General features: G+C 44.5%; 2 protein-coding genes across 12 annotated transcripts in view; both read left to right on the top strand.

Moving 5' to 3' along the window:
- Positions 1–595: 595 nt before the first annotated feature.
- LOC125762364 (G-protein coupled receptor moody) lies at positions 596–5,053 on the top strand. Of its 4 annotated transcripts, none has more exons than XM_049424349.1 (7): positions 596–2,106; positions 2,252–2,402; positions 2,550–2,689; positions 3,042–3,280; positions 3,390–3,538; positions 3,605–4,059; positions 4,147–5,053. In XM_049424349.1, exons 2-7 carry the CDS (start codon positions 2,312–2,314, stop codon positions 4,621–4,623), a joined length of 1,551 nt encoding a protein of 516 aa, XP_049280306.1. In that variant the 5' UTR covers positions 596–2,106; positions 2,252–2,311; the 3' UTR covers positions 4,624–5,053. The 4 variants fall into 4 exon arrangements, with proteins under 4 accessions (XP_049280306.1, XP_049280307.1, XP_049280304.1 ...); XM_049424350.1 differs by having other exon boundaries at positions 596–2,164; positions 4,159–5,053; XM_049424347.1 differs by having other exon boundaries at positions 596–2,164.
- Positions 5,054–5,382: 329 nt separating this feature from the next.
- LOC125762359 (alpha-actinin, sarcomeric) overlaps positions 5,383–19,474 on the top strand; it is a 20,924-nt gene continuing 6,832 nt past the window's right edge. For 3 of the 8 annotated variants that reach the window (XM_049424337.1, XM_049424335.1, XM_049424343.1), the window contains exons 1-3: positions 11,485–11,616; positions 12,806–13,174; positions 17,224–17,385. In XM_049424337.1, the coding sequence (XP_049280294.1) occupies positions 13,058–13,174; positions 17,224–17,385 (279 nt within the window). In that variant the 5' untranslated portion in view covers positions 11,485–11,616; positions 12,806–13,057. Of the gene's footprint in view, positions 5,711–5,839; positions 5,861–11,032; positions 11,160–11,484; positions 11,625–12,805; positions 13,175–17,223; positions 17,386–19,474 lie in introns of those variants that run through there. The other 5 variants (XM_049424341.1, XM_049424340.1, XM_049424342.1 and 2 more) reach the window with 5 other exon arrangements.

Here is a 19,474-nt window from a genome sequence, read left to right as displayed (position 1 = left end):
AGAATTTTGTTATATTTTTATATTTTTTTATCCTTTTTTCTATGTTAAGCATTATTTGAGTGAAAAGAAACCAATTTCAACCAATTGGCATTAAAATAAATCAATTTAATTTTTTTTGCAAAATTACTCAAAAAAATCTAAGGCTAGCCTTAGGAAATTTTCAAACTTTTAGAATTTTGTAAATTTTTTGTTATTTTTTATTCTTTTTTTTATTTAAAACATTATTTGAGTGAAAAGAAACTTGTTGCAATCAATTCGCATTAAAGTAAATCAATTTAATTTTTTTTTGCTAAATTTCCCAAAAAAGCTAAGGCTTTAGCCCTAGGAAAATTTCAAATTTTTTGAATTTTTAAAATTTTTTATGATTTTTTTCATCTTTTCTTATTTAAAGCATTATTTGAGTGAAAAGAAACTTGTTGCAATCAATTCGCATTAAAATAAATCAATTTTTAAAATTTTGCTAAAGCCTTAGGAAATTTTCAAATTTAATTTTTTTCTTGTTTTTTCTTCTATATGTTCTTATGTACCTTTAAAATTCAGTGGTGTTGCTCGTTAACTACGTTTGCTCGTTTGCATGTTTGTACAAAACAAAAATCCGATGCCGTGATACCAGAAACAAGAAAAAAACCGAAATTCTTTTCCCGCCACCACGAAAGCGTGCCTCGTTACCATGGGTACCAAAACACGCGCAGCATGATTTAAAAACGATTATGCAGCGGTTGCATGCAAACGGACGGGCGGCTTGCATGCAACCAAACATCAAACATTTCCTGGCCGCGCAAAGTCGACATGAATTTCCCTTTCGTCTAGTGAAAAACGAGAAAAGCCTACCTCGTGTTCACATCCCCTGCTCCCTCTCCCTCCCCACATTACAAACTTCCGTGCGGTCCAGGCTTGCGGAAGACCACCACCGTCCAGCGTGTCGGACGAAGTGTTTCTTCATCCTACGGTGTCGGCTAAATTAGTTTACATTACAAAATAAAGTAAACAATGAACTAGCACCAGTGTGTGTGTATGTGTGTGTTGGTGTGGAGGATGTATGTATGCTTGTACGTGTGCCCTATTTTAGCAGTACCAGTATTCGCCAGGTCAGTCTCATCGAACGTTAGGAAACGTGGTTGCACTACGGTGACCGTTGGTAGTGCGTTACTGTCCATGGAGCAGGAATTGTCGTCGGACGGATTTTCCAGTCGGAGGTTTAGCTTATTTCGGCATTAAAATCGTACATTGTGTGTCAGGCATAGCATCACCACATATCAACCAAACAGTGCCAACCGGTGTGGGACCGATTGGGAGGGGAGGGGAAAATCCGCCCAACGTCCTAACTCCCCGACGGTAGAGTTTGTGCTCCTTTCGCCGGAGTTTGCTCACATTTGTGTTTTATATCATCTCATCGGATGAAGGTTTTGGCTAACGTTTGTTGCTGTTGTTTTGGACGATGTTGTTGTCGTTTGACCGTGCGTTCTTCTTGTGTGTAGTAAAAATTGCTAGGAGAAAAAAAATAATCAACGCACCAGAAAAAAAAAACATAAACCGCTCTGGGTAACCAACTGGGGCTGGTTGTTGTGCGCATAAATTGATTCTATTTTTATATGCATACTGTTTGGCTATTTGTTGCTGTTGTTGTTGTTTTTCTCACAAACTCACAACCGCCTGCCACACCCGTTCCGGCGGTGTCCCCCCCGGGCAGAAAGGGCGGGGGAGGTCGATTTCTTCCAGTGGACCGTAGCCGCGTAGCATCAAGTATCGCTCGGGACTGAGCACCGCCCGGTTCGTGCTCCGGACATGGTCCAGCCGGGAGAATCGTTCGGCGGCTAATCGGCCCCGCTCGGTGCGCGGGTATACTTAATTTCCTTGGCGAGTCTTGGGAGCAGCTCAGCCGAACCCGATACGCGCGGGGTGGCTCCATAGGTGGTGGCATGGAAGCGAGGTTGTTGTTAAGAATGTGTGCCGCGGTTCGAGCAACAATCATCATCAACACCGTCGCTGTACGTTCAGCGTTGTGGCCAGAACGGGGTGGATTTTGAAGTGGCTAGAATTCTTCACTGTAAACCGTAGCAGCAGCCAGCCAGCAGAGCGACGGGCCAATTTTTGCGAACCGGTCGAGTAAGTGGACGTTTTCGGAAAGGCGAAGACATCTGGTTCTGTTAGTTTATCTTGAAAGGTGAAAAGCGGAACGTGTTTTGGGCACGATTGTGGTTCCATTTGTGAGAGTTCGTCCTGTTTCCTTGCATTGATCCTCTGATTACAGAATGTGCCATTAGCCACGAAGTGTGTCGCAAGTCTTTATGGTAGATGCCAACCGTGCACGATGGATCTATTGGGCGATGGTGGTGAAAGTGATCCGACGCACTACTATCATGATTACTCTCGGCATTACGAGTATAACATCACCAACAACGGTAAACAGTGAGGAGCATGACGCATGCCGAGTGACCGGCACCTTCAGCTATTCGATCGGTAGTAGTGATGCAACATGTCCCTTCTTCTCCTTCCATGGTTAATGGGGACTTCTCCCCAACCCCAACCCAACCCCCAATAATGGACAGGATCAAGTGATGCCATCCCGCTCTACACCGGATATCCGCGAGCACTACTCAACATCGCAACGGTGACGTGCATCGCGTACATGGTCGTTGGCGTACCAGGCAACCTGCTGACAATAGTGGCCTTGATCAAGAGTAAGAAGGTACGTACCGATACGGATAAGTGATGAGAGATGGTTAGCTACTCCAAGTGTGTGTGTGCCATAAAACAGGTGCTGTGATTCAAACGGATTAATGTGCCCTCTGCACTTTCCGCGCAGAAACGCAAACAAAAGTGTCGATAGAATGCTGCGAGATATATTGGTCCCATAAATAGCGCAAATCGCATAATAAGTACAACGGGCCCGCGTGTTGAACAGACGCACCGCTTGTGGCCACTTCACACCTGATCACCCACACAGCTGATCGAGACGCAAAGCGGGGTGAAGTAGCAGGCCTTACTACTGTATTTTGTATCCCCAACCATACCATTTCCCGGACGCTCCTCCATTGCAGACGCGCAACGCAACGGCTGTTTTCATCATGAATTTATCGTTTTCTGATTTGCTGTTCTGCTGCTTCAATCTGCCACTGGCCGCAAGCACCTTCTGGCACCAGGCCTGGCTGTATGGGGATGTTTTCTGCCGGCTGCTACCGATGATGCGATACGGTTTGCTTGCCGTTTCGCTGTTTACCATACTGGCCATCACAATCAATCGCTATATTATGATCGGCCATCAGCGGCTGTATCAAAGGTAAGTTTTGAGGGGGCGAACTTTATACTTGCTGTTCGGATTCTTTGTTTGTGGCTTTTTTAACAGCTCCTTTCTTCTCTTTCCCAATATCGGTTGTCCCGATTTGTAGAATTTATCGTACGAAAAACCTTTGTCTGATGGTGGCTTTTACCTGGATCTTAGGATTCGGCTCACTCCTACCGACGTGGCACGAGAAATGGGGGAAGTTTGGTCTAGACATTGGCATCCACTCGTGCTCCATACTGCCCGATAGTCAACGTAAGTGTAGAACGAAATTATTCGAATCCTCAATGATGGAGAACATACTTTCATCTCCATTCCCAGGTCATTCCCCGAAACAGTTCCTGTTCTTGATAGCATTTGCTCTGCCCTGTCTGGCGATTATTATTTGTTACGCACGCATATTCTACATAGTGCGATCGACCGCTCTGCGTACTAAAGATCTAGTGAGTGAAAATCTGGACGACAACAGCATCGAAGACGTTTCTAGTGCTGTCAGTAATCAGCAGCAACCGGGACAGCATGCGGGATCGTCTGCTACGATCACTCCCGAAAAGGAAAACCCTGGTGGATTGACACAACAGAACGATCACCCGCCACCATTGTCGTACATCAACTTCAGTCAACATACGGATTGGCACTACATCGATTCGAGTACGGAGAATGAAATATTCTGCAGCACATCATCGACAGAGGATATATCGTGCCGGGCCGCCGGCACGTTAAATACGAAGCTCGATAACAACGCTGTCGATCGCTGTGATTGTGGTGCTTCTAGGGTGATAATTGATCGCTTCCTGCGTTAATCGCTCCTGGCCAGAGCGAGGTACCGGTTTCGGTTAATGTACGTTTGCTTCTAATTTTAGATACCGCCTCAGACGGATGAAGGATATCTGGACAATAGCAACGCAAAACCGCGAAATCAACGGTACGCCACAGCATCGGGACCGGGCGTCAGGCGCAATGCAAGCAATATTAATGCGAGAAAGCGCAAGAAGCATCTTAACACATCCGGTGCCTCGATCATGAGTGCGGGCAAGATGTCCGCCAAGGATCGGAAGCTGTTGCAGATGATACTGGTGATTTTCCTCGCATTTCTCGTCTGCTACCTACCGATCACGGTGGTGAAGCTGTTCCGTCCCAGCATGCAGGTGTTGAACGTGGTGTCATACTTGCTGATCTATCTGACCACCTGCATTAATCCAATCATCTACGTGGTAATGTCGCGAGAGTATCGCCAAGCGTACTCGGATCTGGTGCTCTGCCGTACGTACGAAATGGCAAAAAGTAAATGTAAGCAGCATAAAGCGGCCAATGTGCTGCGGTTTGCGTCGAAATGTTAACAAATGGGCAGCAGGCAGGTGTCCCAACGCTAGTCTTTGTATCTGTGTTTTAGGCGTAGTATCGTATCGTGCAGTTTAATTAGTTGACCGTTGAACGACATCAGGATCACGCATTTAGAAACGACTTCGCGAGTATCTTAGACTACTTACCATCTCTAAGTACGCGTGAAACGAATCCGGTCTGTGTGTGTGTGTTGTATTGTTAGTTTTTATTGTTACAATGAGCTTGATAAGAAGCAAAATGTAGTACCTTTGGTGTATTGTTGGTGAAAAGCGTGTTAAAGAAGTGCACTTCAATTAGAATTAAGAAGCTACACGTGGAAATAGTTAGGTAATGTATGTGGATCTTGTCACCTTCATGTTTTCATTAGCTTTCGTTCGAAGTATAAAAGTTGATCATTTATGAATGAAACTAGCAGTGCGTTTTATTTCTACCTTCGTTTTCAGTTAAATAAATTCCGAATTCAAAATTTGAAAATGTGCATTGCGCAATGTGTGTAGAGAGTGGTATGCTCGCCCACCGTGCTGCAACTCGGCACCGCTAGGCACCGTAAGTGAAGAAATCTGTTCAATTAAATTTTGTTTTTGAAATTCTTTAGACTCTATTTATAGATGTAAATTTTGTTAATCAGAAAAGCTAATTAATATAAACACAAAAATTATAAATTAAATATAAAAATGCATCTTTTTCAGTTGAGTCGGGCGAAAATTCGCCACGACTGTCACAAACGTCAAATCGGCATACAAATTTTGACAACCGCCGCGCCTGGTGTGTAGCAGGTTTGTTTGTGTGTGAAACCATAATACCGTTGATTCCAGTTTTGTGAGTACAGCGAATAGTTTGTAGAAAGAGTGTAAATATTTTAACAAGTGACGCTTTTTTGTGTGTGCATTTATCCTGCTGACTAGTTGAGTGAAGCTGCGATTCTGCGAGCTGCACTTGCGTGTCGTGAACAAAAAGGAGTTTTATCGAAAAGTGCGTGTGTGCAACAACGGGGTAGTTGAGTGTGTGCAGTTGCAGTGTGTATACCGTTTGCTGAAAGCAAGAAGCTCGTAGAGGTGGCTGGTGAATTGGCGTTGAGAAAAGGTGCATCAAGGAGAAAATTGGCAACCCGACCTATTTAAGTGGTCGGAATTGTTTGAACAGTTTAGTGGCTTAAGCGGTGCAACCGATTGTGCACGATAGGAAGTGTCGATCGAGCGGAAGTGCATTTCGTACGATCGACGCAACGGAACGGTTTGTTTTCATTTCCTCTGCTTGTGCGTCGTTCACCGCGACCGAAAACCCCTTTCCACGTACATCATAATTCGCAACGGCGTCTCTTTAAATCGCACCTCGCAAAAGCAAGCTGCGAATAATGTTTGGGCACGCGAAAGCAAATGCGAAAGCGAAAACACAAACATCATTGTCAGCGATTGTGCAGTGGGAAGTGCTGAAAGTGGATTGAGAAAAAAAATGAAGACACCTTAACGCGCCCCGTACGGCATTCTTTAGCGGTGGGTAATTTTTGCCAACCCCGTGGTCACCTTTTTGGCGACGTTGACGCCATTTGCTTGTTTGTTGCTCATCAAGCTCTAGCCGGTTTTTTTTTCCTTATGGGAAGGGTAGGCATTTTTCTGCGCTTGCCTACGTTGCGGCAAATGTGTCCCAGGTGCGTGTGTGAGAGGAAGACGAGTGCTTCAATATCATCACCAACAACAAAAACGCACACTTCCGAAAACGGAACTCGCTTTTTCGGAAGCGGATTTTATTCACAAAACGGGGTTTGTCGCTTAAGGAGCATTTTGCAGGTTCGTCGCTTACCGCCGTGCTTCGATCATCCACCGAGTAACGGTTTGCAAATTGGCAAACGGTTGATGGTCGCAAAAAATAGATTGGGATCACAACACACACACATGTGCACACACCCCATTCCTCCTGGCCAGTCATCTTTCTAACCTGTCTGTCCTGTTAGTTTACCGTGTCCCGTCGCTCACTGTCGTACCGGTTTTTTTTCATTCCCTCTGGCCAACAAAATCGTTCTCGAACCGGCAGTCGACAGGTTTAGGTTGTCGTTCTTCAACGCAACGATAGGATTTCCTTTCCGATCCAATTTTTCCCCACGCACGTTCCATCCCCGCCAGTATCTGGATATTTCTCCCTAACCATTTCCCCGTGTTGGCAGTACATTTGTTTTCACAATATTCAACAGCAATTCCTTCTCCCTGGTCGTCTGCTCAGCTGGCCTTTACCAGGCAGCTCACCCTCAGTTTTTCAACCCACATGATTTACCCTTGTCGAGTGTTAAGTAAAAGAACCACCTTGCGCAGCGAATGAGTGCAGCAGTCCTACCTTCGTTCTGTGTTTTTTCGCAAACATCATTATTGATTGATACGTGCCGGGAATAGGGAAAACTTATCTGAACGAAAAAAAAACAGAGTTTATGACAAGAAAAACAATCAAAGTAGGTAAATTCTTTTGATGGGTTGAAGAAAAAAAAACTGCAGACATCATCCACTTTGCGCTACAATGTTTGCAAGTAAATGTATTGTTGTTGTACAATTTAGTGCTATTTATTTTACGTGGTGTTTGTTGTTTTTTTGTTTGTTGCTTCATCCTGTAGTATGTTTTTGCTTGCGTACATATCTGTGACGATTTGTACCGGTCCGCGCGCGCGTCCTATAAATAATCCCATAAAGTATCCACCGTGAGAAGATGTTCTATTTTTGCGAACCAGTAAAGAAAAATCAGTCGCTAAAAATAGGGTGCGCAGGTTTGCATTACATATGGGATTGTGGATCAGTACGGCCAAATGGGACGTTGGATTTGTTGTTGGTGCTGTGTTGGCTACGGGAAAAGCATGAATTCATAAATTCCTACCCTGTAAGATTTCTCCCTTCTGGTGCTTGTAGCCCTCTGCGCAGCGTTAAGCACTACCATCCGATCGGGATTAATTCTTTGGAGTATAACTAATGTGCAGAATTAAGTTCTTAGCCCGGGGTGTAATCTCCTAGCACATATCATTAGTGATAAGCTGCGCGAACGAATGATGAATGGTAAAAGAAGCTAGTGAAAGATGTTTCGAGAGAAGAAATACACTCAAATGCTCGAAAAAAATGATCATTTTTGGGATTTTTTTAAAAGAAAAACTACCTCGTCTATTTATTCAAAATTCAAATCAAACGGTTTATAGATTTAAGAGAAATTTCCAATTATTACTAAAATATTAAGCTTCGTGTTCTTTAAGACTTTATATCTTCCCTTTTAACAGATGCACTACAAGCTGCTTTCAGCATCAACACTGATAGGAAATGGACCAATGTATAAGCAGAAAAATACGAAATCCATCCATTGCTGACCCCGTCAATGTCCATGAAAGTCCATGAATACGACAGCGAACCGATCGGGTTGACACGCATATCGTGATATCGCGTATGATCATTCCACGATCTATTTTTATCTTCCTTGGCCTTCCTCTTCGGTTTGTTTGGTGGATTTTCTCGCACTCGATTTGTGAGATGATGACCGGTCGGTTAATATCTAGGACCATCATCGCCCCCATTGGTTCAATCGTCCCTGTCCCTACTGTTGGCAATGTCGTTGGTTTTATGATGCTGAGACTGGTGTGTCCTCGAAATGCGTCCCAATTTTAAAATAAAACACTTACCAAAAAAATAATCGTCGCTTTGTGACAGCGTATTTTTACTCGGATTGGTATTGCATGATGTGCTGTTGCGGAATGCAGAAAGCGGACGTGAAAATGAATCCGTTTTCCATGTTACGATCGGTATGCAAAAGCTACCCGTTCGATTCCGTATCATTTACGTAATGGGTGAAGCAAGCGACTTAAAGATGCATGGACCATGATTCACGCTTCATGATTCACCGAACACATGGCAATGTGATAAAAGATTAAGCAAGGCATTTAAATACCAATCGATTCTTATCTTTTGCAGATTATCAACCCATCTACTTGAGTTCGGAATTTAATGCCACGCTATCAAAACTTTGGAACGCATTGTTGACAACTACACGGTAGATGAAAGCTAATGAAATTCCAACGAGCTTATCGCAACGCAATAAATTACGACACTTGAAGTGTAATGGTCGTTTGACGAATGCATAATTTGTACGAAGGCGATCGAACCAATCGAAAATGCCGGGCGCCATCCAAATGTGGCTTGATCGAGTTTCCGTTTCCGTAATGGGTAACTGGATCATTTGCATCCGTCTGGTGTGAAGTAACGTGGAAAGTGTTAAATCGAACCTTATCTCATCGGTTTCATTTTATGGGCATAATCTTACTGCGCGATAGAATATCATTTTACAGCGCAATTTCACATACCTGGCCATACCAACGCTGGCAAATCGATTATTAAAGTTTACAGTAATAGTAACAGCTTTAATAAGCTGCAGAGCTATCGCTATGATGGATAGAAGAATTATTTAGGTGCGGGAGAAACCTTACCCTTCATCTAATTTGAAACATGTATCGAACAAAACGATTGATTTCCTATTGACCTTTGAAGCAGACAGATCTTAATCTTAACAATACCCTGTAATTGATGTTGGTAAGTTGGAAGGCGGCTAAAGAGAAGGCTTGTTAGCATAAGAATAACAGCAGTTGATTGAACTTCCGCTTCTTCGGCGTATAATTCTATTTTCCCCTTTGTAAACCTATCGATTGTAATAAGCATGCACTTAACTGGCCACTTTCTCCTAAGCAATTGAGGGGTTTTGTTTTCTTTCGTTGCGAGTAATGCTCAGCAACCAAAGAAGAATAATGAAACAAAGGAAAACCCCAAAACCGATCGGGTTAAAGAATGTTTCACTCTTCTAAGTGAGATATTCTTTAAAATTTTCATTAAAAATGGCGCGAAATGTAAATGATCGTATTTGCAAAAAAACAAGGCTACACGCTGCAAATCTGGCACATGCCATGGAAGAGATTTAAATCGCCCGCGCTGTGGAGCACAAAGATCAAAGTCTACGTCCCCTTCTACCGCACGATCAGCCACCAGCTGCATCCGTAATTATGACAATTCATTAAATTATCTTTCTTTCAGCACGCCGTTTCTGCCCACTGGAAGCTTATGCCGTGAATTGTCCGTCGGCGAACGTACGTGAGAAATCCATTAGCTACGGCCTACTATCAGCTTCACGCTCGCCATCATGTGTGTGTGTGTGTTTGTGAGTGTAGCTGCATGAAATTTGGCCATCATTTGATCGTTGGAAATCGGCAAGCTGTGGTAGAGAAGAAAGGAACAAGATCGCAAAATGTGTAACATTTTACGCGCCATTGAGTACGTGTGTGGCGCACCATTCCGGTGTGTAAAGTGCGTGGCGATGCGTACGAATAGTATTCATCAATTGAACAAGCTGTCGGCACTAAAGCGGAACTACGCAACGATCGGAAGTGGCGGTGCGTTTCCGTTAGATGCTAAAGAGAGAGAAGAGAGCGGGAAAAACGATAGGAAGAATCCAGGTTTTATACAACAGAATCATCGATATGATTTTTCAACTACTTTGAAATGATAAGCAGAAGCATTAAGTCCCAAAAATACATCCCCTCATAGTAAGACACTTAAATCACTTCCATTATGACAGCTGGCATACTGATCGATGTGCGATCTGTCACATTTTGCGTTTAGTAGCATTCGTTTTTAGTGTTTTTTATTGTCATCTCGCGTCATGTTGTTTCGTCCCCCGTACATCGTGCATTCGACCGAACGGAACGGAACGATTTTCCGCCCGATGCATCTACGACCGGGCTCTGTTCAATTCACCTCGCGCTCGGCGACGGGTACGGGGTACTGAACTACGATCGAGCGATCGAGCGGTGTTGAAGGTTCTTCTTTTTTTAAAAATAGATACTGCGTGCGCGTGAGGGTCCTCCTAATGGATGATCGCACAGGGTGTGCGTGTTGTTTTGCGTGCATTCGCGCTAGCAACACCGGTGCGTGTGACTCGATACGTTTTTGGCACATATTTTGTGCGTTATTTGATCTGCATGTTTGAGGAACGCTCACTAATTGGTCGTCGTACCTGGAAGGTTCGGCGATGGGACGAATCTGCTGTCTGGCGTAAGTGTGGCGAGATGCTTCCAATTAGATGACAAACGGTCGTTTGTCTGATCTGGCCCTTACGGCTCAATTAACTGTCGCAAAAGGTGTTAACGCTTTGCTGTGTAGCAGGCAAAAACAAACATACAGAAAATACACCCTCACAACAGACGCGATGATGCAAGTATGATGTTGTTTTGTTTTCGTGCTTTTGTGTTGAATTCATGGCACATACTGAACGTAATCAATCGATTTGAAGCAATCGATAGGACTTCGCATTAATCTAGGAACGCAGGCGCTCTCGCTCGGTGTGTGTATGTACGCTTTGGGGCTCGTTCGTTTCGCTTTGTCTGTCGATGGGAAGGGAATAGGTTTTTATCTGCTGCCTGTTGCTCGTTATGCAGCACCCGCCCAAGCAGTCAGTTCCGTTTGAACGTTCGTACGTTGCTGTTGTGCCGTCGGCAGTCGTGGCCGCTATTCCGGATATACACACGGTACAGTACGGACGGTTTGCATTTTTTGCGATATCAGCAACCTTACACACACGGCTCGTTGGCTGGCCTTATCGTGGAGGTTTGTTGGGTGTGCTGGATAGATACATGGCACAGTTTCGTACCATAGAAGCAGTCGTCCAGGAGTAGTGTCCCGCGTGAACGAGATGCATACGTGCTAGTGGGGCTGGTGTTTGTGCGTAGGCAACATATGTAAAACAAGAGCAATAGCAACATGAGAAAGCAATAGAGCGATTTTGTGCAACAGGTGGAAAAGAGATGGATGCTGATTGAGCTGCAGGGTGCGAGTGCGCACCCTCGTGAATATAGCCAGACCGCAGCCGAACGTCATGGCGGCGCCGCACGGTCAGTCCAACGAGACGACCGGCCTTAGTTTTGGGTTCGCTATCGACGCGATCAGTCCGACGAACGAAAATCATCTCCATCACCTTATCTAACCGTAAAGTGGTTCGTTTCTTGATCTCGGTGCAGTGTCCTTGCCTTTTCCGCAGAGCGATCAACCGATTCGGTGTCACTTTGTTGAAGAATTCTGATAACCGCAGACAAAATGTGCGCTCAAAAGGATGGAGAAGAACGGCTACAAATTTTGATTCTAAATGATCGAGCAATGAACTGTAGACTTGAACGAACAGATCACATTTCGTTCTCGTTTGAAGTGGATATTATTGCATGTGTATGATTCCAAGTATCTTGAAATTCTTGAAGTGTATCTGGAATTTTTCTGTGGGATAAGGGTGTCCAAAAAAAAAAAAATTCTGAGCTGATGCATCTTCTGGGTGCTTTGTATTGTACAGATATTAAAATCACACTGGAGTTTGGTACAGTTAATTACATAAGAGCAAGTTCTGGATGTTTTTGGTGTCAAGTACTTAAATCAGAGTTGAACCGTAATGAAGAATAAATTTCTAATTGTAGTTAATGTGCATAGATTAGAGCTGCAAGGGTAGTTTCTTTGTTGATTTGTATTTTCTTTACAAAATTCTTTAATATCCGGTGTCGTCTGTGAATAGTTGGCTCCCGTACACATAAGATAAAGATCTTAACCTTCGTCATTGTGCCGTAATAATGTCTTACGTCCTACCGGGACGAGCGCATTACGTATTCACCTATCGATGAGCACTGTCAGTAGCGGGACATTCGAGTGTTGCTTGTAGTAAAAACGCGCGCGCGCTAATCCACCGATCTTTTGCGAGCCCTTGTGTGCATTTGTATATATATCTGTGTGTGTGTATGTGTGCTTTGTACGTTTAAGTGATGCAGTGTGTACCCTGTAATACTGGGTGACGAAAAACCAACAATATCTTCCCTCTATTTGCTCGATAAGAAATAGTCTCGGTAGCCGTTACTTCAAGATCATCGCAACTGTCAGAAGATCCTCTCAGCGCGTTTACGTGTGGTGTTGAGAGATTGAGCGATAGGTTAAGTACGAAAAGGAAAGAACTATCTCTGTCTCCATCTCGCTGCTACTGGGTAGCAGAGAGAAGAGAGAGAGCGAGAGAGATCCAAAGAGAAGTGTGTGTGTGCACGCGCGAGAGAAAAAGAGAGATCTGTGGTTTTCGTGTAGTAGTTGGCAGTGGTAGCGCAGTTTAGTGTTCAGTGTTCAGCAATTTTCCTTATTTTTCACGCAGGCAGCTGAGGAAAATCCCTCGTCGTGTGAGCCGACGATCGATTCTCTCGTGAGGAAAGAGCAGAAAGTAAGCGAAGAAAGAAAGAAAGAAGCCACACCGTGAAAAATCGAGGTGTGTGCGCGGTGGTACAGTGTGTTGTCTACTTAGTTGGCTAGTGTGCGCGATAGCGAGTGCCAGTGCCTGTTCGACGACGAGTGTGCGGTGTGTGCCATACCCGAGTATCGAAGTGATCAACGAAAACCCTCTACGAAGATGATGGAGAACGGCGGATACGTCGGCCAGTACGACGAAGCGAGTTACATGGAGCAGGAAGAGGAATGGGAGCGGGAGGGACTGCTCGATCCGGCCTGGGAGAAGCAGCAGAAAAAGGTGAGTTTCTGGCGGGTGAAGGAAAGGGGGATGAGCGGCATTGAGGAGGAGTCAAATTCAGGGTCAAGATTTTGAGGATCATCTCAGAAGATGATCGAGATGAAGGATCATCACTTGATCTATCTGCTCTATCGGTGACGTAGGTTGAAGGTGACGAATGCGGGAGCACGACAATGACGTCGAGGCAATGACGCAAACGATGTTTTTTTTTTGTTCGGGGTGGAAACAAAGATGAGACGCAGGCCTAACCATTGACCCACTCTGAGGATGAGTCGCCGTAGTGTCCGGATCCGGGAGCGGCACATCCAATCCATTCATGCGTCAGCAGTGATGGACATTCGACTCTCCCGCGATTGCTTTGGATTGGATGTGAGAGATACGACTGAACACCTGCTGATCACTGCGGTTCCCCAAATTCGGAAGGGAACGAATCTCACTCCACATTACATGGGCAGGACTATAAAAGCATTGACGAGCCGTGCACCTACCAAGCATATCAAGATCGTGTGATGTAACACTCGATCATCGCCGTGACATTGTTGCGCCGTATGACCCCGTTCTGGGAGTTTCATTGAGCGCGCAAATTACCAGAGCAGATGTGGGTAGTCGGAATAAGGGGTAGATGCTGGTTGTATTCTGCAAGATACAAGAGCAACCTGTCATGCGGATTTTAACTACTACCTTCTTGTAGCAGAAAATCGGAACCAGATGTCGTTGTCTTTCATTAGCTCAGCTATTCCGAAGCGGAGACATACTCAACGCTCGGTAACTGTCGAACGGATGATAAATCATTCCAACTGCCGTAACGTGTGGAAATGTCATCGAACCGAGTGCCACTTTCAGCGCCGAATGAAATACGAGCTGGAAAACCCTAACGGTGGTGTTGGAGAGAGTGTGTGTTTCCACCTAGACTAACGATCGCTGTGGAGGATGATCTCTTACGCATCCATTTAGCTGTATCTTCCCGCCGTCGTCGTCGTCGTTTCCCGTTGTGTGTTTTTTTTGCTATGTTTGCTCCACTTCTGGGTGGGAAGAGGACTGATCTATTTTCGAAATCGACGTTAACAGTAACCACACGAATGCTATCTTGCGATCGTCGCCATCCAAATAGCTGTATCTGTGTGCTTATTTTTTTTTGTTTTTGGCAAAAAGAAAACTTTCTTTTTTCCTCTATGCGTGTGAGGAATCGTCTCGTGTTGTGATCCTAATTCTAGTACGTTCCGTTGGGGCGTTTTAACTTTTTTCGTTTATTTTTTGTTGTTGTTGTAGTTGTTGTCAGTTAAAGTTGGCATGTTTTGTTCTGGCTACTGTCGGGGTTGGTAGGTTTTAAATGAAAAATCCTACTACTGTTGGCTGCTGTTTGGCCGAAGAGTTCGTATGCTACTGGTGCACGCAGGCGCAACTATGGCGCCAATGCTGACGGTTGTTCATGCTGAAGAAAACTACTGTGCGTCTCCATTTCGGAAACCACTGGGTAAATGACTGATTGCTCCGAAGATCGGCGTAAGGTGGTTGAGACAATTCGAATCATTGAAAAGACAATTGAAGTATTTAAAGAGAATATAGTTGTCAAAGAGCACAAAGAAAGACGCTCTTAAAAATACAAACAAAAATGTATGTAAAATGACTTAATTGATGTCTATAGAGCCATGATTTGACTATAAAACAAACATGAAAATGATGAAAACGTGCGATTGCACTGTTTCGCAAATGCACACACGCAAAGTACAATGCAAATAGCTCCCATACGTGGGAACGGATCGTGGTGTGAGACAGTTATTGTGACGGAATGTTTAGCAGGGTGTGGTAGACCGCTTAGACGCGAATTGCAATTAATTGGCTCCGTCGATAGCAATTAGGATCATCGATCGTACTGTGTGGCTGCGATCGTCGCGATCGAAATGTAATGCTACGGGTCTTATCGTACCGAGGGCGCACGGGTATAATTAGGGGTCAGCCGTGTTTGGCGAAGGCAGGAAGGTTCCGTCCGATGTTGGCGCCTGCCATAACCTCTTTTTTTTTGTGCTCCACTCTCACTCAACTCGAGTGCCATTGTAAACTAACGCTGTAAACGATTTGCGAACTATTGAGTGACGGGATGCGATGGCGGATGCTGGCGGGTAACGTACATAAATTGGATAATGGGTTTTGTGGGCAAGCAATGCTAGACGCATCGTCGAAGAAAAGCGCGCACAGAAGCGCATACACATGTGCCGCTGGGACTGTGCGCCAAGCGAGGAAAATGAAATCCGCGCCACCTCGAGAAAATGTGGTTAAGGACAACTAAAATTAGACTACGAAGTACAGTAAGAAGAAGGAAGGAAAAAAAAATACATTTGCTCACAAATGTTGCTTCGGAAATTGTTCGGGAATGTGCGCCCGAAACCGGCCCATCTCCACACCCGCACCCGGCGTAAGGGTTTTCCCCTCGGTTCCGACGTAGAAGCTCGATTGGATCCTGATGGGGGGGTGGCATTACACAATATTTGTTGAGCAAACTGATTAAGCAAATGCATCGCTTTCACTCTCTACTTTGTTTTGCCACGGCTCCGATGGGAAAGGGTTGCCTTGTGGTGCATAAAAGCAGATGGGTGTGGACATTAAAATTTGGCCAACAATTAGAGGCCCAACGGGTTTGACCGTCCTCAAAACATTGGCCCGAACAATTGGTGACCCTTTCGAGTTTCTCGTTGAGAGAGAACAGGGAGAGAATGCGCAAGAGCCATATAGCCGATACCAATATATGCTGCGTGTGTAGGTATGTAGAGGCGTAAGCATTGGCATCAGTATCAGCCATTGCTTCTTGTCGGTGGTTAATGCGCATGTTCCGGTGAATCGTGCGTGTGCTATTTGCGTACTCCACTGCAGAGATCGTATGGCGTTCGGCAATGGTGTGGACCTAAAAATATCTCCCACCGTACCACATCATCGAGTTGATCTGCCGGTGGTCATCGGTTGATGTTCCCACATCCCCATCCTCCGCCCGTCCGTCCGTCCGTCACGTTTCCCCAATTCTTGGTGGGTTTTTTTTGCATAGAATACAACGAAACAAAAACACTTCTCATACGGCACGGTTGAGATTTACTTTCGACATATTGCATATTTCGGACGCCAATGGTCAATTCTGACATTGAGCTATAAAAAATTAGCACTTGTCCTTCTTTGACACTCCAGAGCTGTTTTGCATTTGGATGATCAGGTTTTGTTACCAGATTACTTGCAGATCTCCCAATATAAATATTGCTATACAATCTATGACACTTAGTATTTTTGGAGAATTATGTCAGTACTGCTGGAAGCGCTTCATCCATTATTCGTGGACTAAATATGGACGAATTATTTACGTAATACATCTCATCTGGAGCATGCTTTGGAGCATATGATGTGTGTATTAATATAAAGCCTTCATTCGATTATGGCACCACCGTAACAGTCTGGACTATCGTGAAAATTAAGGTGGGTGTTTATGACCGTGGAATGATGTGCAGCGTAAGGAGTGGCGGGAAAACATCTTTTCCCATGAAACCATGAATAAACAGCGAAAAAATGCCTCGAACATATTGCTAGCTGCTGCTACTGTAGCTCTACACACGTTCCGTATTTATAGAACTTGAGAAAAACTGGTCCACGGAGAAGAACGATCACATTGAACGAAGCTGTAGCTGGGTCAACAAGAAAATGGGGGCCGGGTGGTGCAAAAAAAAGGATGAAAAATGAAAGCACAAGGTGCCGTAATTTTTCGGCCATCGTCAAGTAACAGATTTTTCTCATTGCCAATTCTCATGTTGGCATCATATGTGTGTCCCCCCCCGGTGTGTTGGTTTTACCTTGATCCTCGTTTTACACTTCATCGGTATATGATCATACAAGTTACAAGCGGTGGTGTGTGTGTGCTGAACCTTATGGGAAAAATGGGCACACTCCAAACGGGATCAGAAATGCAAGAATTTGAAGAATTGTTAGTATCGGTTGTATGGACAATAATATGAAAAAGACGCTGGATATTGAACCACACTCATGTACATTTCTTTTCTTATCTTCCCAAACAGACCTTCACCGCCTGGTGTAACAGCCATCTGCGTAAAGCCGGTACCTCGATCGAGAACATCGAGGATGATTTTCGTAACGGACTCAAACTCATGCTCCTGCTGGAGGTCATCTCTGGTGAAACCCTGCCAAAGCCCGACCGCGGCAAGATGCGTTTCCACAAGGTAAGTGTACAGATCCCATATTATTCGCCCAACAAGATGGATGTATATTAGCGAACAACTAGGGTGGAACAACTGTTTCTGATAATTCCGTTTAATATCCTGTCATAATTTATTTTCCCCAAAATCTTGTGTTATAAATATCTGTCACTCTGTGATAGATAGCACTTTTTTGTCCTAGTAAGAAATCTTTAAGTCCATTTCTTGCGTGTATGTTGTGCCTGGGGCGATTCGGGGACAGTTAATTTATCAAGCAAACGCGTGTAGATATCAAATATGTGTGTCATATGAACGCCTACGGAGAGGTATAAATATTATTTGAGGACCTTGCAAATGTGTACAGTGAAATAGGACGGAATATGCAAAAGAGGTTGGCGAAGTTGCTGACAGATGTTGTCCCTGTGCGAAGAAACAGTTTAATTATATTTGATCGTTTAAATGACCGTCAAAGAATATATGTAATCTTAAAATACTATGAATTCTTGACTTGCAATGATCCGTGATCTGTTCTGCGCAACAGTTCTCGTGACTGTTTTACTCTCGGTTACTGTTTCGTACAGTAATATTCTTAGTCACGCTATAGTCCTGAAAATTATAGCAAATTCTTTACTTTGTACGTTCAGACGAGATCAGACACAATGACGGCTATGAAATTTGCCTGAAGCTCCGAGATCCTGTACAGTCATCTCTGTAGGCTAAGACGTTATAAAGACAGTCGTCAGTATCTTTTAAACACGATTGACGTGTTGTTCTTTACAACTAATGTATCACAAATTGATCGGCAACTTGAACCGCCATGATTCGCTTATGTTGCTAATCGTGCGAATGATTGATTGATGGATCGCCTTTCCTTATCGCCAACATGTAAGGCATGTGAGTAACGAAGCAGATATGTCGTTACACAGCTATTCCCTTGAAGTTGTGTGTAGAACAAGCTACATGACGTGTCTCCAGAACTTGGAGGGAAGGTTTTTCCACCTTTCAGAGTAGGACGGTGCAGCTGAGTTAACAGTTCTTACTGCACAAGATTGACAGGTCAGCAGGTTGGCCAAGGTCGTCGTTCTTACCTAACCGTGAACCGTACAGTAGTGTATGGGGGAGGGTAGATCCAGGTGATTGGAGACGTTTCTTGTTGCTCGGCTTGCAGGGTGAATAGTGTGTACGGGAGCACTGCATACACTGTCGCGGTATCTGCTCCTCATTGCTGCTACCTTGTGCTACCTTCGTTCAGTTCACCGAGAGGGGGAATGTAAACGGGGGTAAGAAAGGGGTCAACCTTTGTGACGCGTGCCCACACTGAGTCAGTGGGAGGATGGCCTGAGATGGCGAAAGAAAGCTGTATGGACAGCTGATGGCGCGACGACACGTTTGTGACGGATGAGTGTGTAATGGGCCGAAGGTGTTGTTTATTTGGGCCATGTATGCTTAAACGATGATGGTGTTTTGCCCCACTGCCAGACCTTTCCGGTGCGGCGGATAGATTGTCCTTGCGAGGTACGATCCTTTACTCGTCTTTCAACTCCCAGCACCAAGGGAAGGGCTACGGGAGTGGCCAATGTTATAATTTAATAAATCATCTGTGATTTGGAATGCATCCAAAACACTGAGAACCACCGTCTGCCAAAAGGGTAATCAGTACGAACAAATATTTTCTCCAAATGACATCCTTCACTCCCTGCGCTGCATTCCTGCTCGCCATCTTGGTGTGGAGCACCTGCAACGCGAGAGTGGAAGGAATGTGTTTGGGGGAAAGGGATATGTTTGTTCAATGAAAATGTGTCCATGACTCATTAGTGCAAGTGAGCGGATGAAAGATGTTCTACCGCACGTCGGTACGTACACCACGTGCCGTTACACCCTTGCGGTCACATTTGATTGGACGAAGGTCTTACTTTTTTGTTTTTGCTCACCAATTACACAACGAACGGATCGCAGGGAAAAATGGTGGGAAAATATTTATACATTTTCTAAAGGTAAAAATAAAGCAAAGTATTGCGAGGTAAACATTCGAGATGCAAAGTACACGAGACCGAGAGCGTTTCGCGTTTTGAAGGACGCAAATTTATTGAAGATAAGATGAAGAGTACCTTAG

This window comes from Anopheles funestus, chromosome 2RL (genome assembly GCF_943734845.2).
Source record: "Anopheles funestus chromosome 2RL, idAnoFuneDA-416_04, whole genome shotgun sequence".
Lineage (NCBI taxonomy): Eukaryota > Metazoa > Arthropoda > Insecta > Diptera > Culicidae > Anopheles > Anopheles funestus.
This window is presented reverse-complemented; position numbering and strand designations above follow the sequence as displayed.

Bases quoted from the DNA above. Each gene is read 5' to 3' on its own strand.
- LOC125762364 (XM_049424349.1), top strand. From the start codon at position 2,312: ATGGATCTATTGGGCGATGGTGGTGAAAGTGATCCGACGCACTACTAT. The intron at 3,539-3,604 runs GTAAGTGTAGAA...CTCCATTCCCAG, and splicing joins CATACTGCCCGATAGTCAAC to GTCATTCCCCGAAACAGTTC. The intron at 4,060-4,146 runs GTGATAATTGAT...TTCTAATTTTAG, and splicing joins GTGATTGTGGTGCTTCTAGG to ATACCGCCTCAGACGGATGA.